Here is a 25,381-nt window from a genome sequence, read left to right as displayed (position 1 = left end):
TAACTTCTGTTGCGTTTCGGCAAGATTTGATGAAAGAAGGTTGTAAGAAGATGAAAGAATCGTCAAACAATACCTTTGTCATCCCATTTCGTTCAATATATATTTTTTCCTCTGAATTTCTCAGAAAATATATTCAAGCTCTCTCCTTGAAATTGATTTTTTAATGATCGTAAACATTAGTAAAAGTTTGCTGCGTGGTGCGTGTTTGGTAGTACTGCCAACTGGTTTTATTTTGTTTTTGTTTGGGTGGAACTTTTGAAGTTTGATTTTAGATCCAAATATTATTTAAATTTCAAACTTATGCATTGTTTCTAATACTTCAATCTAGGAATCTAGTAGTATGAAAGTAAAATATAGTTATTCCTATGTGAACCTGTAAATCTGAGTTTCTATTTAGTGTAAAATGGAATGCCAACCTTTGGCCCAACTCTTTGATCTAATTCAACTGTTTAAAAGTAAGTTGTTTTTTAACTTAAAAATGCGTTAATTTCGTAGTGAATCTGATTGTTAAATGGTTTATGTTTGTTAATAATAGCTGAGTAACTTACTGAATAAACTGTAACTTCTACAAATGTCCCTGCAAAAAACTCCCGCCAATAATAAATCTAACCTCAAATATAAGTTACGATAAATAAACCCGTTGAAAACAAAATTTGTTATACTCATATGCTTCTGTAAAGAATCTTTTTATAATTTTAGTACTTAATCAATTGGGGTTTATATTTTCGCGCAAGACTTCCAAGTTTTGTTCCTTTAAACTTACCAACTTGTGTGTTCTTGCCGTTTGTATATTACAACAATATAATAATACACAATTTTGTTGATGTTTAATCTGACAAAGCATTATTTCTTACTCTTATCTTGAACTTGTTCACTTTTGGACATGCCTATTATGGTATATCCACGTCATGAACTTTCATTAAAGACTTAACGTGCATGAACACTAAAGTATCATTTTTATTATTAACATACGAAAAGTAAAATAATTTTACGAAAGTAAAAATTTGAACTTAGGCTATAACACCAACCGGCAGGCTTGATTCTCTCGCTTTATTCTCTGGCTGAATAGTCCTCTATGGAACTAGTCATCTGGTTTACGATTCTCAAACACTGCATTTTCTAATTCATGGGTGGGGGAAGAGTTTGGTCAGTTTGCTCTCGGCAGCCGGTACAGTCGCATCCAACAATTTCTACACTGGCCCTATTTATGCAGATTGAGAGGAGAAGATGTGTGAGAGAGAGAGACCGTCTGTACCACGCAGGCAAGTCTTTCACCGTTTGAGGGACTCTGTTTCATATTATGGCTCGTGGCCGTTATAAAAGTACACCAGATATCTATGGCATGTCAGTTGACTTTCAAAAAGCAAAATATTGACACCCTCTCAGCATCGTTCTGAACTCTGGACTTGAGCCAGGGTGTTTTCCCACGGCTATGAAATTTGCTAGAATAGTGCCTATTTTCAAGAAGAGCCATAGGTTAATTTCAATAGTTTCAGCTCTGGCTAATATATTTGAAACATTCATCAACCGGTGTACTACTTTGAGAGTAGAATATTATTCACAGATGCACAGCATGAATTCCGGCAGGGGAAATCAAGCATCACCGCAGTATCGCAGCTGGTTCAGGAGATTTTGAACTGATTTGAGGCAGGTGACTCAGGGCCACTTCCATTGGCGGCTTGAATAAAGCATTGTATCACATGATATGCTGCTCAAGAAACTGGCTGCTCTTGGAGTATGTGGTCCAGCTTCGGATACTACCTATTCGAAAGGAAGTAAATACTCACTCTTGATGGAGTGAACCCAGGCTCGCTGCAAGTCCACCATGGAGTAACTCAGGGTTCAGTGATAGGCCCTCTTCTGTTCCTGGTGATGATCAATGATCTAGGATCTCTGGGTAACATCATGCAGAGCACCACATCTGTCTAAAATGGTTGATATTCTTGAAGAAGCCAACCAGCGGTACACCAACAACGAGTTGATGCTGAATGAAAATGAAACACAGGAAAGTACATGCAGCCTTGGGCGGAGCCAGCTCAGTGGCTTTACAGAAGTAAAGCTTTTGAGTTTCACTCTGGATTCCAGACTCGACTGGAGTAGTCAAATCAACCAAGTCTGCTTGAAACCCTCCAGGGTAATAGACTGTCATCACCTAAGCTAAACCAGTGTATTAAGTTTAGACTCAAGAGCTCAGTAGCTTCTGAATAAAATAAATTCATCACACATAATTTGTAACAGATTAATGAAATTATCAATAATCATAAAAACCGCTGCAGCTTCAAGTTGACTGTAGCAATTCAATGATTCAAAAAAGTACAGCTGGGGATGTGCCAGATTTTGCCATGAAACCTAGGTGTTGACATGTATAGTGTTCACAAGATATATATTGTGTTTGACTTATTTCTTATTGGCATTGACAATAAGGGCGTCTTTTTGCTTTAGATTATTAATGTAATTTATTTTGTGTGATTTGAGGCTTAGTATTTAGTTGTTCTGCTCTGGTTTTGTGAGGACAACCCCAGATAAGGTCAAGGAATGACGAATAATGGTGCGATATATCGTAATCACCAATAATGGTGACATCCTTAACCCTTAATGTCACTAGATTTGTTTGCGGCTCAATTTCTCTTGTTGGTCATGCAAAAAGAGTCACTTCCATTGACAATCATTGACTTGAATCGAAGTTCCAAAATATAAATTGCTTTATGAGTTTTTGAATTAAAAGGCTTCAATAGTGGAGCTATTCCTTTGGAAAAAATCTTAGTTACGATATAAAAAATAAACTCAAGTACAGGCACAGATATTTCCCAATACTGGGATGAAGGAATTATAAATTAAAATAATCAGTTCTGTTCTCTTCCCCAATAATTCTCCGGTTATTTATTTATATTTACATTCAACAATACACACTTCAAATAAATAATTAGAGAAGGACCAACAGGCCTAGTCCAAAACTGTCTCCTTTCCGAATTTTGATAGTATTCAATTTAAATAAAAAAATCTTTTTTATGTACCTACATTGTAAATTGTTCAAATATCTTATTCTAACGAATGGCAAAAATGTATACTGAATTTTACTTGCCGAAATTGTATTTTTACTTTCCTTGCCCTATTACCATAGGTAAGGAAAGTATTGCTTTCCAAAAAAAAATTAAGGTACCCTAATTTCATGTTTTCTATACGTTTCAAGGTCCCCTGAGTCCAAAAAAATGATTTTTGGGTGTTGGTCTGTATGTGTGTGTGTGTGTGTGTGTATGTAAGACTAAAAATCCATTTTTTCACGGTTTTCTCGAAAACGGCTCTAACGATTTCCTTCAAATTTATACCATAGATAGCTATTTATAAGCCCTATCAACTGGCATAAGTCTCATTTCTGGGAAAATTTCAGGAGCTCCGTAATATTCTTGAGAAAAATGGCGGATAATGACTAAAAAACCAGGTTTTTCACGGTTTTCTCGAAAACGGCTTTAACGATTTTCTTCAAATTTAAACCATGGATAGCTATTCATAAGCCCTATCAAATGACATGAGTTTTTTTCCTGGGAAAATTGCAGGAGCTCCGTAATATTCTTGAGAAAAATGGCGGATAATTACTAAAAAACCATGTTTTTCACGATTTTCTCAAAAATAACTTGACTGATTTTTTTCAAATTCATACCCTGTATAGTTATTTATCAGCTCTATCAACTGGCATGAGTCTCCTTTCTGGGGAACCAATGGGGGGTCCACCCCATCCTTGGGAAATGGACTTAGTAACCTCCTTCTCGTGCATGAGGTAGGTAGGTAGCGCAGTTCATAAAAAGAACACATAGTCGAGATATTTCATCTGTAGAACAGCTGTTTTGACGACTTTAAAAAATGACGACTAAAAAAATCATCGAATTTCACAATTCACACAAAGAAAAAGTACTTTGAAAACAATTATATATACACATATTATGTGTATATATAATTGTTTTCAAAGTACTTTTTACTTTCCTTGCCCTACTACCATAGGTAAGGAAAGTATTGCTTTCCAAAAAAAATTAAGGTACCCCAATTTCAAGTTTTCTATACGTTTCAAGGTCCCCTGAGTCCAAAAACATGATTTTTGGGTATTGGTCTGTGTGTGTGTATGTGTGTATGTGTGTGTGTGTGTATGTCTGTGAACACGATAACTCCATTCCTAATAACCCGATCGACTTGAAATTTTAAACTTAAGGTCCCTTTACCATGAGGACCCGACAATAAGAAATTCAATAAAATTCAATTCAAGATGGCGGAAAAAATGGCGGATAATTACTAAAAAACCATGTTTTTCACATTTTTCTCGAAAATGGCTCTAACGATTTTCTTCAAATTTATATCATGGATAGCTATTTATAAGCCCTATCAACTAGCATAAGTCTCATTCCTGGGAAAATTTCAGGAGCTCCGTAATATTCTTGAGAAAAATGGCGGAAAATGACTAAAAAACCATGTTTTTCACGGTTTTCTCGAAAACGGCTTCAACGATTTTCTTCAAATTTATACCATGGATAGCTATTTTCAAGCCCTATCAACTGGCATGAGTTTCATTTCTGGGAAAATTTCAGGAGCTCCGTAATATTCTTGAGAAAAATGGCGGATAATGACTAAAAATCCATGTTTTTCACCGTTTTCTCGAAAACTGCTCTAACGATTTACTTCAAATTCATACCATGGATAGATATTCATAAGCACTATCAACTGGCATGAGTCTCATTTCTGGGAAAATTCCATGAGCTCCGTAATATTCTTGAGAAAAATGGCGGATAATGACCAAAAACCAGGTTTTTCAGGGTTTTCTCGAAAACGGCTCCAACGATTTTCTTCAAATTCAAGCCATGGGTAGCTATTCATAAGTCCTATCAAATGACATGAGTTTTTTCCTTGGAAAATTGCAGGAGCTCCGTAATATTCTTGAGAAAAATGGCGGATAATTACTAAAAAACCATGTTTTTCACGATTTTTTCAAAATAACTTGACCGATTTTTTTCAAATTCATACTCTGTATAGTTATTTATCAGCTCTATTAACTGGCATGAGTCTCCTTTCTGGGAAACTAATGGGGGGTCCACCCCATCCTTGAGAAATGGACTTTGTAACCTCCTTCTCGTGCATGAGGTAGGTAGGTAGAGCAGTTCATAAAAAGAACACATAGTCGAGATATTTCATCTGTAGAACAGCTGTTTTGACGACTTTAAGAAAATGACGACTAAAAAAATCATTGAATTTCACAATTTACACAAAGGAAAAAGTACTCTGAAAACAATTATATATACACATATACAAAAGTCTGATCGTAGTTTCGAATATGAGCAAGGAAAGTTGTGTGAGTGTACCACACCAGATTTTTCTTTGTGTGAATTGTGAAATTCGATGATTTTTTTAGTCGTCATTTTTTAAAGTCGTCAAAACAGCTGTTCTACAGATGAAATATCTCGACTATGTGTATATTATACAGAAGTCTGATCGTAGTTTCAAATATGAGCAAGGAAAGTTGTGTGAGTGTACCACACCAGATTTTTTTATTATACCCTGTATTGAAAAATTGGAATCACTCACGGTGTTTTAATTAGGTCTTATTGTTGGAGATTTACTATATCCGAATCTCAAAGCAGGATTGTTAATTCATTATTCTCCTTCTATTTTCAGATGGCTTCAAATCCTCCTGCATGCCGGAATTTATCAATTGTCTAACAGGCATTAGGACTTATGCTTCACAAGATGGACTATCGGATTCTCAGCTGACAGATTTAGTGCACTTTATTCCCAATACCGATTTGGGTAAGAGGTTCAATACCACTATTGAATTCCAAATTTGTCTCGAAGCTAATTCGATTCCTAGTGTCTTCAACTCGAGAATTGAGAATTTTTTGAAAGATTTGTGTATTACATGAATAGTTGATCTAGGATTCTTATATAGATATTCAAAATCATGATGATGATGATTGAGCATGAGCATGAAGCAACTAATTAAATTTATGTTCTAGGTGCTAGGACTGTACAACTTCTATTCGACTGCTTAATCCCTGAGAAATGCGTTCCCCTTGCTGTGTCCAAGAAAATATTAACCCATTTATTTATGAATTACCGATCGATGTCTTCTCAGAAAATAATACCAATGCTGCGATGGATTATAGGTTGGTATAGAATGTTTTTCATCACTTCTACATCAACCTTAAGTATTTAGTGTATGCATTTATAAGTTATTCGATGTCTTAATGATACTAGAATGCTACTAAAGTTTATATTAATAGAATGAATAGAAATTTTATATGTTTATCTTGTACTTAATTTAATTTTAACTAGAATGAGTTTACAATTTCACTTTCAGAAAAAGAGTTTTTTGCTTTTGCTGAGAAAGATGCCTACATAAGGTTCAGGCTTGTGCATGGATAATGGAAATGTTGAAGAGATATTAGTGGACTTTTACAAATAGTCGGCTATCTGAAGGGAATAGTATGCACTGAATATTATCTTATCTGAGCAATAGCTTATGCTCAGCGTGAGCATGACCAAGGAGCAAACCACTTCCCTGAAACTTTCCTGCGCTACCATGGATATGTATTATATGCTGAGGAGGTTCCCCAATCACAAGCTCTTTGGAAAAGAATGAATTGATTATTTATGTATCCATGGATCGTTATAAATACAAATCATAGAATAATCGGCAGCGGATGGATTTGAAAATATTCAAGGCAAGATGTTCTACAATCATAATAAATACATTCACTTTTATTGTGCGTCAGTTTTGTTATAATGTTGTTTGTTATATTTCAGGTGTCCTGGAGTTCAAACTTACAGATTTAACAAACATTAATGGTTTCTATAGATTATATTTCTTCATGCTTGATTACGCCGATTTTGTAAGTAGACAGTGATTTTCTACTAGGATAATATTTTCTATTCAAAATGGGTTTCTCTTCTTATTATTTCCATTACTAGGAAAATGCTTGACAAAAAATCGCGCTCTTACAAAGACAATGTTAACCTATAATTGTCAAAACAAATATTTTTGGGATAAATCACGGTAATAACTACTAGATCTTTTTTCACTCCTATTTGAGCGTTTCACAATATTGATAAAGGTAGAAAAATCTATTGGGAAAAATTTTGAAGAATTGTTTACACAATGGAGAATATGGCGAACAAATATTCTTGATATTATCATTACTTGTATTTTGAGTCTTGCAGAAAATCATTCAAGATTTCTGATTAGCTTAAGTTTTTTTAATTAAGTGGCATATCTCAATTACAGGGCAATTTTGTAGTTAGATTTCAAAACTAGACGGTTTTTGTTGCTGCGATTCTCATACCAAAAATTCATGTTTTTCAGAATGTTCACAAGTATGTGGCGCAAATAATCTACATGCTGACAACATCAGACGATGTTGTCGAAGAGAAAGTGTATCATGTGCAGAAGATAATGGATGCATCTAATCGGCCGCCTTATCTGGTTGCCTTAATGAGGTAAGTTGGAATTATTCGGCCAAAATTATTATAATTTTTAACAGAGTACAGTTGTAAAATTTCATCTCCAGGAAAAATTCCTTGTAAAGTTAGCTAACTCAGCAATGTTCAGCTCGTAGACGCTCTGGAACAAATTGTGGAACAACTACTTGCATAAATAATATCGATGCTTTATTTATTTAATATTACAATAGTGCATTAGTATCCTTTAAATCAATAATCATGTTTTATGAGGAAAAAACAATAATTGGTTACTATATTGTGTAAGTTAATAATAAAAGTTTGTTCAACCTTCAACTCACAATAATTGAGTTACTTGACAATAAACAATATTAGCTCGTTTCATAATTTTGTTGAAGCGTGAGATTTAGTGAGCGTGTTAATCATTTTGTCGAAGATCAGTTTGCTTCTGAGATCTAAGGTATGCGCTCTCTGTCTCGCTTTACATAATTAGCAAGTTCGTCGTGATTAATTAATAAACTAATCAACGGCTCCCTCCTAGATATTCAGTACTTCAAATTTTCTCAATCACTGCATTGTTGCCTCTAGACACTAGACGAAACTTTTCTCCCTGAAGAGAACATTTGACAATTTTCCTGAGGGAGGAAAAGTACATGAGTTCCGTGATGCACACAACATTTATCCGCATTCCACATTTACAACAACGTCCACATTTTATATTCTAATAACAAACGCTCAGACGTTAAACCCATACACTCGAAGAGATGCCCACCCGTGTTATCTAAATTGGGATATCTCTATTCCCTAGAGAGTTGTGTGACAAATTCTCCCTAGGGGAAAATCTAAGTACTTGAATATTCTGTCTCAGAAAGTAAAATAGTAAAATACAAGTTTAGATTGTAAGTGGAGGAAAAAAATATGTAGCGTTTAATAAGTTATTCAATTAGGCAATCTTTAAATCCAGCATTTCTGTCTGAGAGTTTGAATCGTGACTTAGCCCTACTTAGGAGATAATGGTAAACTGCATTTTTATTAATTTATTACACAAATTTAAAAAAAAACATGTACTTGTCAAAAAATTATTCTGTCCATTTTTATTGATTTATCACAAGAATTTCAATAATAGAATGAGAAATCAAGAGTTATCCCAATCATTCTCCAGTTTCTAAATTGAGAATTGTAATATTAACGTATTGTAATAATTGTAATACGTTTGTGTTTTTCGTTGACAGCAAATTCAAATCGTTGAAGCCACAATTGGTGCCGAAAAATATACCCAATGGAAAAGAAATGAATGCAATTCATTGTCTACCGGAAGAAATGGCGACTGCCTTCAAAAATGCAGCTCGACGTAACTCGCCCGAAGAAAGCATGCAAGTTGATGAAAACAACTCACTGGCAACTACGCGCTTCCAGCCATTGCCAGTCAGTCTTCTATTCATTTATTCATAGATAATAGACAAAAACCAGTTGAAAACAACAGGCACTCGCCATCGCCAATACGGCTTCAAACCCTTATTTAAAACTAGCAGGTACCCCTGCTTCGCAAGGGTCTAATTAAAAACTTGACAAATTGAAGATTGGACTCACTGAAATCTTAAAGGATTGAAAATAGGTCTATAACCATCCTTGGTAAATTAAGAATCCATATGCAACATTTCAAGTTAACCAGTCCAGTAGTTCAGACGTGATGATGCGCCATTCGTGAATTTCCTATCCCGTTCATGTATAAGTCAGCTCTTTCCTTTATTATATTATAGATAAACAGAATAGAGACTATGTAGATTTTATGATCCTTTATGAAGAGTTTCCGCCACTTCAGGCAGAATATAATTTTGCCACTCAGTGACTCAGTACCGTATACTGCAATATTTCCCTGACTATAGTCTATTGAACCTAAAAAAACGCCAAGACTTGATGAAACGTCTAGAAATAATTATAAAATTTTTTGTCAAATAATTAAAAATGTTATGCCTAAAAGTAATGCTCACCATAAGGCTTGGAAATAGAGCTACTTCACTGTATTCTAATATCCAATAGTGATTTTCGCTTTAAACTTTAGTAGTCAGTTTGAAGATAATCCAAGTAATGGCTAATAGCACAGAATACATAACAATGAGTGTTCTTTACTCCGTGCTAATAGGTTTGCCAGATGAGTGCAAAACCATCCTCAACGGCCATTTTCATGAACGATTCTTTGGATTTTTATTCCAGTTAAGCACGACTTTCTTGTTTAACAATAATGATGAGTATTAATAGATAGTATACTATATAGTATTAATAAAAACTTGTTGTACCCTTTTATTAAAAACTTTAAGATATTTTAACGACTAGTTTCAACAATTGGTCATTTTCAAGTTGAAATCAAGTTATAGATTTCAACTAGTTTCGGCTAGTCTAACTAGTCTCAACTAGTTAGGTTTAGACTAGTTTCGACCATTGGTCATTTTCAAGTTTGATTTTAACTTGAAAATGACCAATTGTTGAAACTAGTCGTTAAAATATTTCAAGTTTTCAATAAAAGGGTACTACAAGTTTTTATATTGATTTGAATAAAGTAGCCCATATAAGTGAAGTGATCTTATATAGTATTAATATATGCTAGTGATTGCCATGCAACCTTATCTATTTCAGTTGAGATAAAAGTCAATAATCATTCATAAATGCAGCTTTCAAAACTCGTGATATTCTTTTTGTTTGTAAGTATGAACATCATTATCCATTTCATACTGTGAATGCTATGTAAATTTCATTAACTCATTATCTTGATTATTATGGTTCTAGTTGTATGATTGTTGATTTTTCCAACTTTTACAAAGCGATTTCCAAATATTTTTCCAGCGATTTTCATGGGAGTGAATAAATTGAATCAAAACTGTTACAGGAAAGGGGATGTCTTGAAAGAATCATCAACAGTTACACCAACTATTCCAACTCAAGTTCTTTTTCAAAACCGGTTCCACTACATAGGACTCGGCTGCAAGATATTGACAAGTACGTACCATTTATTATTAAAGTTACAAGAATAATAGAATAAAACAAATTTCAATCAAATAAATCCAACTTTCTAATTGGAAATGTAGAGTGTTTAGCATTTTTATGTTGTATTAGAATTCTCATGCTGGAACATGGTGGCTTAGATTAGTATATTTAAGATTTAAACATTCTAGGCATGTAATAAAAACTTGTCGCATTCTAATTATTCAATTTGAATTGTCATGTTCGCTTGTACCATCATGTTTCTAAAGGGCAAATTGTTACCTAATTTGTTGTGAATAAGGCCAGCCGAATGGCTGATCTTAACCTGAATACGTTACGTTTGACCTGGGCAGGTAAACCGTTAGGGTGATGCCACTCACACCAGGCCGGACATGACACAATTGGACGAAAAAAGCACTGTGCTTAAACAAACTGGATGCATCTGGTATGTCATGGTCTCACAAATTCAAATTCTAAAGCCTTCCCACTCAGTCGAAGCGATCATTTTGTCCATTCGTGTCGGGCTTGGTTTGACATCACCCTGACGGTTCTTCGCCCAGGTAACCTTTTAACCTTCCGGTAGTCGCGCCCTACTCAATCACATGAGCAGTCGCGTGTTGTACTTTTTACAACATCCAATTTTATTATTATTATTTATTTCATTGACAATCACAAATCATAATTAATATATAATATGATTGGGAGAAGACAGTTTTGGGCTGTTGAAAAAATTGAAAGAAAATGACAAATTTTTCCAAATAAAAGTTTCAAAAAAGAATGAGGTTAAGTGTAATGTACTCTGTTTACTGTCAAAACATATTAATAATTGTATAATTACTTTTTCCATCTTCTTGGATTACTTTACGCCTATGAAAATTTGGATGATTACCATTTCATAGCCCAATAAGGTACTCCAAGCAAAGCCATCAATTCTGTGTTATTGGTTCGTTTACAGTCCCCGTATACAGTCTTTCCCTATCTTATGCACAGTGCGACTTATGCACTGTCGCGACTAAATGGCACCTAAAGACTGAATCATTGCTCGGTTGATACTGCAACTCAGTGGAGTGATGGGGGGAAAGTTTTGGAATGCATAGGTGACTCATTCACTGACACCACCCCATCCAATAGTTTTGTGCAGCAAAAAAACTGACACTGTTGTACTTTTTACAACAGCGCGACTCCCGGAAGGTTAAGGTGATCCGAAACGTGAATGGACGTTTTCAAACTTATCAATTTCTCGCCGACACGACACGGAGAATGTCCTCCGATTGCCTGAGAATCAGATGTTGGAGAGAATCAGGTGGTCGCCAATCGGCGAACATTCTGGGTGTCGTGTCGGTGAGAAATTGGTAAGTGTGAAACGGCCAATAGCTGGACTAAGCAAACTATCGACTAAATAGGCCTATGTTTTTCCAAAAACTATACGATTCCCCCGAATCCAATACAGTAAAGTATTTACTGCATCACAGTATAGTAATAAAATTTAGTACAGTACAATATTGTGAAATAATTATTGGTATACATTTTTCAAAACCATTCCTTAGATGTGATCCATAATCATAATAATCATAGATACCTGTTAAAATGTATTTTATTCATAGAATTAATAGATTTTCCATTTGTTTTCAGTCTTTACGACCTACACAAAAACATCGATGTCATCGAACTGCCACCGAACATATTGAGCCTATTAGTGAGCGATATTGGAATGCAGTACATAGCTTTAGCCGATAATGACGTACAGGAAAGATTTGCAATCAGCCTACAGGACATTCTAGACAAAGGTAAGTAGCCATTATTCCACCAATAGACTGTAGTTTTTGACAGATGAATGGTTCTCAAGGACGCGATTGGCTCCGTGGTCGCGCTGATAAGCTATCGATGTAATAAAATTTTGATTGATTGATTGATAAGATGAGATGAGACTCATGCGCCTGCTACTCCCGTTGTGAGAGTGACCACTTGAAGTGCCGACTCCTCTAAATTTCATTCATGTGTTTAAAAATTGTGGTTGTGGTTCGGAACCCACCTAAAGCTGTAGTCCTTTCATCTCTTATCTCCATCTTCTCATTACTCACGTATAAGTATAGAGCTCATGTGGCGATGGGACTTCATCCTGTTTAAAGTATGGTTTCAACCGCTTTAAAAATACTCTTGAAAAGCACGTAACTGAGAGTTATTGGCTCTGGCAAACATGGCCTTATGTACTATTCACGTTCAACGCTCAACTACGATTACATGAAGGATAAAGTTCTGGTTATGGTCACGTTATAAGTTATATTCGAGATATTACAATGTGATTCATTCCGGGTTCAAACGAACAGCTAATCAATCTCCGTTTAAACTGTGTTGAATTAAAAAAAAACTTTTTATGTGGAATAAGCACTTACTGCTTATTATAGCAGTGACGATCGTTTCGACCCATTGTCAGTCTGATGATGGCCCACACAGAAAACGTATATGGTGCATATGGAACTACAGGATTAATAAGTGCGTTTTATAGTTATAATTATTAGATACCAGTGTGACCGTTGAGCCAATACTTTCTATTTCTGTAGAGGTAAAATATTATGCGTTTCATCTGTTAATAGAAACACTATTACTGAAAATCAATTTGTTTTTAAATATATCAACGACAAGTGACTTGGTGCTTTGAGCTATTGGCTGCTTCTCTGAAGCTGTTCTGTTTAAAGCCTTGTCGAAGTCATAATTTTCAATATTCATATACTTATGAACTAGTTAGCATTGAGAGCAGAGTCTAAGTGTTGAATTATTAGTTATAATTCAATTTCAAGATCTTATGTACGCAACTCATTTGTATAGTTTTACATTAACTATGCATAAATTAATTGAAATGAATGGTGGAAGCTTCATGCGTTTGAAAATCAATGCTTATTTCAAGTCAGACCTAACACCTAACAATGTTGGTTGATTGTGTTGCAGTTTTTCTGAAAATGACAATGAAGGCGAGTTACGAAGAGAAGGACAGTTTGCTTCGAAGTGTCAGTCACTTGGAGACCATCATGCAGCAGGGAATCAGTGTAGTCACCAGGTTTCTCGGCAAATTCCTAGTGTGCTGGGATGGAGTGAAGTTTCGCAAGTCTGTTTTCAGCCTAATCGAATGGGCATCGTTCAGTTCGTATGCCGGTGAGTACGCATGAGCAGGCAATTTTATTTTCACTTTTAGAATTGAATAGAATAGAATGACTTTTATTTGATTAGGTGGCGAACAGTAATTTTCACTCTACAAATTAGCAAAACAATGCAAACACATAATAATAAGAACAGAGAATTAAGCAATCAAAAACAGATATAATGAACCATAGTGCGTCTACGAGTATAACATAAATAAGAGTCCAGTATAGAAAAATTAAGAATAAAAAACTATATAAAAGCGAAATGGCACTCACTCACTGACTAACTGACTGACTAAAAATCGACTGGACCAAAAACGTTCAAATTTGGTAGGTATGTTCAATTGGCCCCTTTAGAGGCGCACTAAGAAATCTTTTGGCAATATTTTAACTCTAAGGGTGGTTTTTAAGGGTTAAAATTCGTCTTTTAGCATGTATATTCTTCGTATCCCAATCTCTTAATTATAATTGAAAAATGTCCATACCATATGTTAATATAGAACTATAATCTAGAGAGAGTACCTCTTCGAAACAGCTGTTAACTGGTAACTAAATTAATAATTTTGTCAGGTTGGCATTAAGTTGAGTTGACTTTGTTAGGTTGGCACCAAGTTGAAGATTGAAATGCATTTATCGCGGAAAAATTGATTGGGCACTGCTACTTCAATCAGAGCTATTCCTGGGAATATTATATCGGCTGATATGGCGAGCGAAGCGAGCCTGACGGCTAGTATCTTATATAGTCTATATCACTTCTTTCCTGAAAGATGAAAAGAAAAATAGGAGGAAATGTAAAGATAGATTAACTTGAAAGTTAACAGATCAGATCTGTAAGAATAAGCATAGTAAGATGAACTTTTGAGCTCACTATGCTATGATTTGTTGGATATAAATTAATTTATGGCATGAGTGTTTTTCATAAACAAGATTTTTTTATTTCACATATTACAAAATTATAAAGTATATCCTTATTGTAAATTTTTAAATAACCTTGGCGGATTCATGTATATATTTACTAGGATCGAGTTGATAGATGAGATCTACTATGTGTGGACCGTTGAATAGCAAATCAACTTGATAACAAAGCTTGATGATGTTTTAAGCTTGTCATTTTGTCTCTTATATGTTTTAGTATGTCCTTTGATAGAACGCTCTATTCCATTTTTATTTTCTTAATTTTCATTAATCATTCAATAGACTCAATGCTATGCCATACTTTGTTCACAGAATTCGAAGATCTCATTCTATCCAAGCTTTTCAACCAATTCTGCACTTCGCAATGGGAGGTGAAAGTTGAAATTATCACCTGTCTTAGCAATCTTCTTACAAATATGGTAAGTTGAAATTTATGAAATTGAAATGAGTGGTCAAGTTGAAACAAATGATCGGTTTTTGTGCATTCCAATTCAGCTCTGTATATGGAAACATTATCTGTGACGTCATCCATTCTGGAGACTACCAGAAATGTGAATTCAGTTATGGTTTACAGACAATTTTATTTCAAATATTTTCAATTCCGGTTGAATGTTCTTAAGTTTTTGAAAAACCCCAATGAATACCGGACTGAAGTTCTAGGAAAGTAAATTCGTATAGCTTTTTGTTGGTGGGGACTCCCTTACATGAAGGTTCCCCCAGCCTGAATACATATAATTTAAGTCGTCAATGGGCCTCACGACTGTTATATTTTAGCCGGGAACAAAAATTTAACGTGCCCATCCGATAACTTGTAACTTTTAGCTAAAAGCTAAAAACTTTTGTTCTTATCTGGGTTTGAACCTGTGACTTCTAGGCTGCAACACAAGCAGAATATCTACTAGAGGACTAGACCACGGATGATCAGCTCTAGAATTAACCACTTCAAGTACAACTATAATAATATAATGAGAAAATATATTATGTACAAAAACTCTTGATGAAATGTAGAATAATCTTAATAATTATGAAATTATCAACATGACCAGCAACTTATCCAATATAAGTTAGGCTTAATGTATTTGAGGGATTTAAGGTGAGTAAAATTGATAAGAGAAATATAATGCCTTTGAAGCATTTTACTAGTAGGTACTTGAATACTTGATACGTGCTCATTATTTTTTAATAAGGACCCTTTTTATGAGGACCTTCTTCATCTTCACTTTTGTCAACTCAATGAATTATAATAATTATTCTGAAGACAAGGAACAGCATGCTTAAGTGCATTTCAGGCAGTACATGGGGCAAGAATCAAGAAACACTGCTGAGGTTATACAAAGCCATGAACAGGCCTATCCTGAACTATGTAGCACCCATTTGGTCACCTCAGCTCTCGGATACACATTGGCGTACTTTACAATCATGCCAAAATGCAGCCCTACGAACATCAACTGGCTGTGTCCTCATGTCAGATGAGGACCATCTGCATCGCGAGACTGAAATACTAGAAGTCAAGTGCCATAACAGCATGATATCCCAGCAGCATAGCCTGCCACCAACAGGATCATCCTTGCCACCATGTTACCCTAAAGGAGCCGCCCCCAAGACATACTGGGTGCGGCAGGAAGGGTGGATGTTTTTAGAACAGATAGTATTCTGATTTGGTAGTCGGATTGGGCCAGCTGAAGTGAACATGTTTTCGGTAGATCATACCATTTTTTCTAGTCATTGTTTAATCGGCATCATGGATTCGTGGAATGTGCAACATCGTGTTTACTTACGACAGTTTTGTGCGTAATAATGAGAGTATCATTACAGTTCAGCGCGAGTTTCGTCGTCATTTCAATCTTGCGAGAAATGAAAATGTACCCACTCGTAACACCATTTTACGTTGGGTAAAATCATTTCGTTCAGTAGGAACAGTAATGAATAAACGACCACCAGGGGCTCATCGCACTGTACGCACTCCACAAAATGTGGAAAGAGTTCGGCAAGCCATACTCCGTAGTCCTAATCGATCTGCTAGGAGACATTCTTCTGAACTGAACATCAGTGATCGGTCAGTAAGGCGTATTTTACATAAAGATCTAGGATTTCATCCCTACAAAATGGCCATGGTTCAACAATTGAATCCTGGCGATTATGTAAAGCGGCTGAATTTTGCTCGAGAAATGGAGGCCATATTTGACCAAAATGAAAACATCATTTTGTTTACGACAGATGAAGCACATTTTCATTTGAATGGTACCGTTAATCAGCAGAACTATCGTTATTGGTCAGATGAAAATCCAGAATTAATGCATGAGAGACCATTATACAGTCCCAAGGTGACAGTTTGGTGTGCTGTGAGCAGTATATTTGTTATTGGTCCATACTTTTTTGAAGACGACAACGGGACCACTGTAACTGTAACCTCAGAACGTTATAGACAGATGTTCACTGAATTCTTCCTTCCTGAATTAAGAAGGAAACGTATTCCTATCCGGCAAGTATGGTTTCAGCAGGACAGCTCACACAGCAAGAAATTCAATGGAAGCAATTCGGGCTGTTTTTCGTGGTCGCATCATTTCTCGGTTTGGTGACATTGATTGGCCTCCTCGTTCTCCAGACCTGTCCATGTGCGACTACTTCTTGTGGGGTTTCCTGAAGTCACGTGTTTACCAGCATAAACCACGTACACTTCAAGAACTAAAGGGAGCAAATCGTGAGGAAGTCGAACAAATTGGCAGGGCAATGTTAGAAAGAGTACAATCCAACTTCCGAGAGCGGCTTGTAAAGTGCATTGCTGAAAACGGCCGTCACCTGTCAGATATTGTTTTCAAACATTAATTTTCTAAAATTGTAAAATAATGTGAATATTGTTCTGTAAATAAATGATTTTTTTCTGCCGCACCTTGTATAAGGAGATCAGTAAATGATCTGATCTGCGAAATTGGGTGGCTGGAACCAAGACCATCCATCGACAGCACAAGGTACAAGGAGGGGATCAAGTCCATACACAAAAAGACGGTCGACGAGAGCATTAGCAGACTGAGGCTTAATCCTGTGTTTGGGGTGTATCCACCCCAAGTAAATGATGACGAGAAAAGCCTGCCCAGAAGAACCCGCACCATCCTTGCTCAACTGAGATCGGGCTAATTTGTGATTGTGAACAGTTACATGTCCAGAATCACTGATGGTGTGAGTGATACATGTCCCGACCCCACAGCACGGAGCATCTTTTCAACTGCTCCTCGAAGCCTACTGACACTACTGACAGCCGCCAGCCTCTGGACCGACCCCTGTGGGGTGGCCCGCTTCCTGGGCCTTGAGACAGAGGAGGAGTGAAACAACAGGGTTCCCGAAGTTGCTACAACAACAATATTATTATTACAGTATTAGTTTTATACTACTAATGATCAGTTGCGACCTGAAAACTCTGACACCAGACCTGAGAAAGCCTGGTCACTCGATATTATTATTAGTTTCATACTTGACTCACCGGTCTTCGTCACGAATTTAACTTACTTTTTATTTTTTTCAGCATGTGATTCACTTTCGACGCTTCCAGAAAGGCACAAGGCCTCGATTTTTGGGCATTCACCCTCAGTGGGTTGCTGATGCGCCTAAGACATTCCGGTGCTTGATTGAAGCCATCGAATACTTCCTCATGGTTGGCTTCATTGCCGAGCCCAAATCCAATGCTATTCTGCATCGGTTCATATCATTCTATTCAATGGTAAGTATTTCTGACTCACTTTGTTTCCATCCATCAATTGGTTTTTAGTTGAGTATTCTATACTGGTTTGTTTTCACTGCAGCACTTGGAACATTGCGAGGTTTTGAGTGAGGGAAAATTTTGTATGAATCTCTTTATGCAAACTCAATGTGTGAGTAAAATAAGCGTATATGGATGAAGAAAAAATATAATTTAAAAATACAGGTGGCCCATAAGTCAGTTAACACGTTGTTACACGCTGTTCTGTTGTTAACTTTATATTTATGGTTTATCAAATAACAATGAACACACTATCATCACAAACAACCATCAAAAATATAAAAACTTTGGTAAAGAAACCTAAACAGCTGTGGTTTGGTTTGTAACAACAGCTGACCTTAAAAATTGCTAACGTGAACTGACTTATGGGCCACTTTGTATATCAAGTAAGGAATAAACTCAATGCTATGAATAAAATAAAGGAATCAACTTGATGAAATGTTATTTCAGTATCCGTGCTACATACTACGACGTGATGATATTTACATCATCATGTGTATGATTAATTTCTACAGAGGATCTATAGAGTAACGAGCCATCTTAACTTTAAGTATAGGTCTTTCAAGCTCTAAGCCTAACTTATTGAATAAAATTCCATTTTATAGCTTGGAATAAACTTCCGAATTTGTAGGACATCGATAGAATGAAATAAAAATTCTCAAGTACACTTGTGAAATGTTTTATTTGTTCACAACATCATGTGAATCAATTCATTCTATCAATTCTAGTAGCCCTTTAAGGAAAAATGCATATTTATCTATTTATTTGATAGAGTAAACAATACAATATATTGCAGGACATCCTACTAACTTTGATACTGTGACGAGATTTTTCGTGTTTTCTCTGTGGATTTTCAGGTGCCCAATATAGTTGAGGCAGGAGCTACAAGATGGCGTTAGTCGTGTTCCCCTACCACGATAACAATAGACTATTTGCAGTGATGCAAATTTTTGCAATTCCTATACTCTAATAATTAGAGTCTCTGGGAAGCTTTAAAAACAAACATGCCAAATCGCCCAATTCACTCCCAATTCGCAGCCTTTATAGTGTAATTTTACTTTATCGTTGTAGAACAAAGTTATCCTTGTAGAGATTCTTATGTACATATTGCACTTTTATATTGTGAGCTTGGCATTCTAACCAGAGTTTGTTTGAATCAGTTGTTCAAGTTGGAGGAGCAGATGCCAGTTATGACAGTGGTGCACTTCTCAGTCGTCTATCGCAGTATGTTCGCGCAAAACTCGGCAGCTTTTAGGAGGGTCTGCGATCTTATTTTAAGGTGAGACCACAGTGCTGAAATTGAATGATTTTTGCTTTCTTTTCTACTCATGCTTATCTACAATTCACCATTTCTTACATTTTGCTGCTTTCGTGATTTTCAGACGAGTCGGCAGGGCATGCAGCTCACCAATTGGCTGATTCTTGATTAGCCAGCTTCCCGAACGCCAACCAAATCAGCCAATCGGAGAGCTTCCTCCGATTGGGAGGCCTCCAATCTGAGGTTTGATCAGGTCGGCGTTCAGGAATCAGCTGTTTCAGTATGCTGGCTGATCGATAACAGCCAATCGGGGAGTTTCCTACCCTGCCGACTCGTCTGGCAAATGCAACATGTGGCCTGACCCCAAGACTAGGCTTTCTTTCTGTGTTTCACTTGGTTTTTGAATATCACGTGCGATTCCTATATCGTAATAAGGGCCAACCACACGAAGAATTTCTTTCAGACGAGTCGGCAGGGCAGGAAACTCTCCGATTGGCTGATTATCAGCTGATTCACCGATCAGCCAATCGGAGAGTTTCCTGCAAAGTATAAAGAATATACCACTTTTCACAATTTAGTACTGTGCAAACAGAAAATACAGCATAACATATCATTAATCAGTTTATCTAATAAGTAAATTGAAATTGAAAAAAAAGTTGCAATCAGTAATAATTTTCTGGATGATTTCCTCTCTCTCTCTCTTTCAAGTGTAAGAGAGGGCCGGCTGCGCCCTAACTTCGCCCTCCTAGGTTTTTAATAAAGGCAGCTAATCAATCAATCTCACGGACGTATGTTGATGGGAAGGATATTATTTTATATTCTTTTTAGAGAATAGACAATTATTTGTTGGAACACCGCCGATTTATGTAGTTTCATCACAATGTTATATTATCGTTATTCAAATTGCATTCAATCTTTATTCTCATGAATTAATTTTTCATACCTTATAAAATTAGTTGAATAAATAGCAATACTGTAATCTGAATGTAAATTAGTGTATAAGTCAGTAAATATTGTAACATTCGTAAATAAAGAACTCTAATCTAATCTCTCTCTCTCTCTCTCTCTCTCTCTCTCTCTCTCTATCTATCTATCTCTCTCTCTCTCTCTCTCTCTCTCTCTCTCTCTTGGAGGTGTTTCGAATAATTGATGTTTGAGATGATTGGATTTCAGATAATTGTTATTGTATTGAGGCTGCACTGCAGCAGATCATTGGTCATTCAAGTAAACCAGTTCTTCGCACCAGGTGTCCTGTTGTTGTTTCTTATCTTTCAATGCCTTAAACTTTTTTACAAATGTTTTTGTTTTTATTTATTTTCATTGTAACTTCTGATTATTGTCTCATTTTCTTTCCTCAGCTATCGCTCGAAAATTACTCAACAAGATCCAGACACAGAAAACAGATTTCCACAGCAAACAAAGCTTGTTGATAGCTATGTCAATGATATTATGAACTGCTTATGGACTGGAAAGGTAGATAATAATTAAATTTATACAATAAATTCTTGGTTATTTAGTTTATACATTCAATTCCCAATTCATTTTTTCTATTTATTAGAACGTGACATTTTAGAAATAAATTTATAATTCAGTGTTAATCAAGAGATTCAACAGAATTGGTCTACTGAGTAGAATACACTTATATTTGTTTCAAAAAGGAATTTATATACGTTCTTATATTATATTTATAGCGTAACTGTATATCAATTTTGGTCTACCATACTATTCTAGTGAAAACTTTATGTGTTTCCATAGAGAAACAATATGCTATTGTTTATCTATGGTGTTTCCCTCCGAACCAACACTAAATACAGATCTGTATTACTTGACAGTTTATCTATATGAGTGAATTTACATTTTTATTTGAGTAAAAACTCTTTGAAACTTAGAAAGATTTCCCCATTTCTATGCATTGGAGCGTTATCTTCAGAGGATTTTTAAAGTGATAGAGCTATGATCGGAAAAAAACAATTTCGGGCCCAACTTGATAGATCCATAGATTCAGCTCCAAAATTTGATAGTTATAAAAATAAGCATGCCAATTTTTTATTCATTCTGACAGATATATACACATTGCTTGATAGAAACAACAGGCATTCGCCTATAACAACTACAAACTCCAATTTAATAAACAGTAAGTACTGTAACTTAACCATAAGTTATCTGCAATCTACAGTATTACAAAACAAAGGTTATCTGCACTTATTACAATTTCAGTAAATATTTCAATTCAAAAATACAAAAGCTGGACATTCATTTAATGCGTATCCAAATTATCAAATTTTGAATATATGATTCCATGAATATTGAATCAGAATCTGAATTAAATACTAATATTATTGAATTCAATTATCTCTGTATACGTGAAAGATATTGAACTATTTTTGAGAAAATTCAAAGCTGGAAAACTTACTATAACTACAGCTTTGAAGAAATCGGATTAAATTTTCTCTATTTGACTGAATTTCGCTTATGTAGGCCTATCCAGTTCAAACCGTGTTTGACAGAATGATGGTGGATTGAAGGTCTTACATGTAAATATGGTTTATGGATAAAAAATGAATTATTTTTATTTGCAGGCGCTCTCAAATTGTGAAAGTGGAATGATATTGACTGACCTGAGCGCGTCAGCAAGAGAAGATCTGATGAAAATAAACGGAGGCAATCCGGACAGGGCGTTTATGCTGTCCAACAATATGATGCTCTTACCATACATCTATGCCATCTCAAAGAAAACCAACAATTTGGATATCGCTGCAATAACATCCACAAACGTAAGTTGGCCTCAATTTTTATACGTTTTGGAAATGCCTTCTACTTGAACAATTCAGTACTTGCCGGCCAGGATAACCGAGACGACCAAGGTGTTGCACCCTTCGGTCTGCTAGCGCTGCCTGGTCGTGGGTTCAAATCCCGCTATAGGTATGGACGTTTGACCATCTCAGAAAATCACCCACGCACAAGCTAAAAGCTCATGTGGGCATCATCCGCAATAAAAAAGTACTATTGAGATGAATTCCACTGAGCAATCACTGAAAAACAGAAGGGTACTCAATATTTCGTGTATGAAATTGGGATACACTTTCGAACACCGAGTAATTCAGAGGTGAAAGAGATACTCACTACTACTCTTAAACTATTGAAAGTATGCGAGTATTGAGTTATCAGTGAGTATTTAGTTTTCAGTATTTAAGAAATTTACTTGACGCGATTTTTAATAACAAAACCTAACCACTCCTCTTGGTTGCTTAGGGCCATATTATGCTCCATCTAGGTTAAGCGTTAAACCAGGATTTCTTGATGATATAGTCGCATTGAATCTAATGTGTTACTTTCAGGATTTAAACGATCAGCTAATTTATCTCCGCTTAAACTGAGGATGTGCCTTAGTCACCAAAAACTAGAATCATTCTGATTGGCTTCTACTATATATTGTTTTCTAGGCAATCAAAGCATATAATCCAAGTTCGTTATTCAAAGTCGTTTAGAAAAATTACCCATAGATCTGTAACTTTGAAACATTTTTTAATATAAATCGCGCTTGAATCAAATTTCCCTCTTGTAATATCATTCGACTAGTGACACCTATACTCAAATCCCAGATTAAATTCAACTATTGTAATACTATTGCCTGGTTTCACCAAACTCGGTCAATACATTTGAACATGGTCAAACCGGGCCCACTTTACAAGTGAACACTGCAATTATCTATAGTTACTATCGTCTTAGAAAATTAATATGTTCCAGTGCACTCGTAAAGCGTACCTGATTTTACCATGTTAAAATGTTTTGACTGAGCTTGGTGAAACCGGCTAAAAATAGTGTAATTCACATTTATAAATTGATAATTTTGCGTTAACACAGGTGTTACCCGCAATATTGATTTTTATACTTCAACTATTTTTGGTCATTATACCTATTCTTTGTTGATATTTGAAAAATAAAAACAAAACAATGATTTAGAATTATCTTTATTTTCAGAAAATTATGGAGGTACTGGAAAATTATATGGAAGAAGTGGCTAATCTTATAACCCATGCTTTAGAATCCGATAATGAGAACTCAGAATTCTTGTCAGTTTTAACATAGCCTTCGTACCTAGTTTCAACATATTGTAATTAAGTGTTGATGTTGAATTCAGTTTGCTACTTGGCGCTGCAGCCACCTGATAACATTGGTACTTGTAAATAAGTTTCTTTGATATTGTGTGACATTTTTTATTGAAAAACAATATTCATTAATAGAATAAAAACTTTTTCTGTTTCATTATTATTGTATTCAATTGTGTAAACTTCATATTTTTGTGTTAATTATTTAGTATACTATTCAATGGTTATACGTATGACTGATGTCTCCAAATGACTTAATTTTTTAAATAATAAAATGTCACTCAAAAATTGGGAATAAACACATTAACATATTTTTTACGTAATAATCTAATCAAGTTGGTGTGTTATAACATTAATTTACTTGATGACATATCTTCTAGAGCTTTAGAATTATAGAACAAAAATCCATTTCAATGAGCATTCATTTAGTCTTGCAGGAGCTTCTCATTGTTGTTAGTCTGACCAATGTGTAGGTGCATTCATGAAGTATCCGAGTAATTGTTAATTCCATTGTGTAATTGGACTGATTGCAACTTGGGCCTGCTCCAGATGTCTGGCTTCATTAAGGAGACAAAGTCGAAAACTCCATTCAGTCAATTAAAAATCTTAAGTGGCCGAAACCTAACAAAGGGCATTCATCATTGGGAAGGAAGTGGATTCCTTTGTGATGACCTCTCAACAATAATTTAATGATGTCTTGATTCGTCATTATTCTATGATTAAATTAACGGATAATTAAGTTTGGAGTTATTGAAGGATTTTTTCTTCGATGTCCTGAATATTCTGTTCATAGTAATGAAATTAATATGTTTTAGAAGAATATACTAACAAATAGGACAAAATAATAATCAAAAGAAACAATTGAGTAAGTTTTCATTATACTAATAAAATTTCACTGTCGTATCACAACATTAGCACATTCAAGTAAATTATAATATTATCGTTGCCTACGGTATTCAATAATTTTTTATCATCATTGTTATATGAATGAACCTATTTCGGACTATGTGCAACCTTATCTAAATTTGGGAGAGGAATAGCACAAAGTTTCTTTATTTTTTTCTCTCCCTATTATTTTTGATGATGCACTTATTGTATGAATCAATCAATCAATAAAGAGTTCAACTATAAAAAAATGAGTGGGGGAGAAACAGAGAACTAACATTAGTCGTCTTCGTCTTATAATATAATGTATACTGAAGTTTGGGGAGCATGATGAACCAAATATTTAGAGACTCAAAGCTTTTAAATTTTACTTTTCACTTGAAAATTCTTTTTGAAAAACACTTTCCATTCGATCAAGTCCAAAATTAAATATTGCATCTTCACTGAAGTCTTGAGAAATGGTTCTGCAACTTTGTCCTTTCAATTCCGTTAGAAGGAAAGCAGCAGTAGGCCAACTGGTAGCTCCTTGGAGCATACTTTGGACAGCGAATATAAGCTCATTAGATATCCCTATGATGAAGTATGATTATAAAAGTATATTACATAAATCTAATTATTATAGAAATTGGTAGTACCCTATTTATACTTGTTTTATATTTATATTTATTTATTCTTTATTCATTTATACAATAAGTACATTTTCAAAATGATAGGGAGAGGAAAAATAAGGTAACCTTGTGCTATTCCTCTCCCAAATTTAGATAACACATAGTCCGAAATAGATAAACACAACTAGTTTCAAGTACTCATGCGATAAAGTTTGCTATAATTATATAAAAAAGTATAATAAAGAGGGTACTAGTAATTTATATAATAATTAAACAATTCAAGTATTAAAATACTTCATTAT

General features: G+C 35.1%; 1 protein-coding gene across 1 annotated transcript; it reads left to right on the top strand.

Moving 5' to 3' along the window:
• The first annotated feature begins 176 nt into the window (after positions 1–176).
• LOC111048061 (centromere protein I) lies at positions 177–23,745 on the top strand. Its single transcript, XM_022333901.2, has 15 exons — positions 177–455; positions 5,656–5,787; positions 5,994–6,143; positions 6,784–6,869; positions 7,340–7,473; positions 8,667–8,859; positions 10,319–10,428; positions 12,046–12,200; positions 13,360–13,563; positions 14,778–14,884; positions 17,986–18,180; positions 19,380–19,498; positions 20,836–20,950; positions 22,057–22,251; positions 23,459–23,745. Exons 1-15 carry the CDS (start codon positions 404–406, stop codon positions 23,564–23,566), a joined length of 2,055 nt encoding a protein of 684 aa, XP_022189593.2. The 5' UTR covers positions 177–403; the 3' UTR covers positions 23,567–23,745.
• Positions 23,746–25,381: the final 1,636 nt, after the last annotated feature.

The sequence above is a fragment of the Nilaparvata lugens genome, chromosome 1, assembly GCF_014356525.2.
Source record: "Nilaparvata lugens isolate BPH chromosome 1, ASM1435652v1, whole genome shotgun sequence".
Classification (NCBI taxonomy): Eukaryota; Metazoa; Arthropoda; class Insecta; order Hemiptera; family Delphacidae; genus Nilaparvata; species Nilaparvata lugens.
This window is presented reverse-complemented; position numbering and strand designations above follow the sequence as displayed.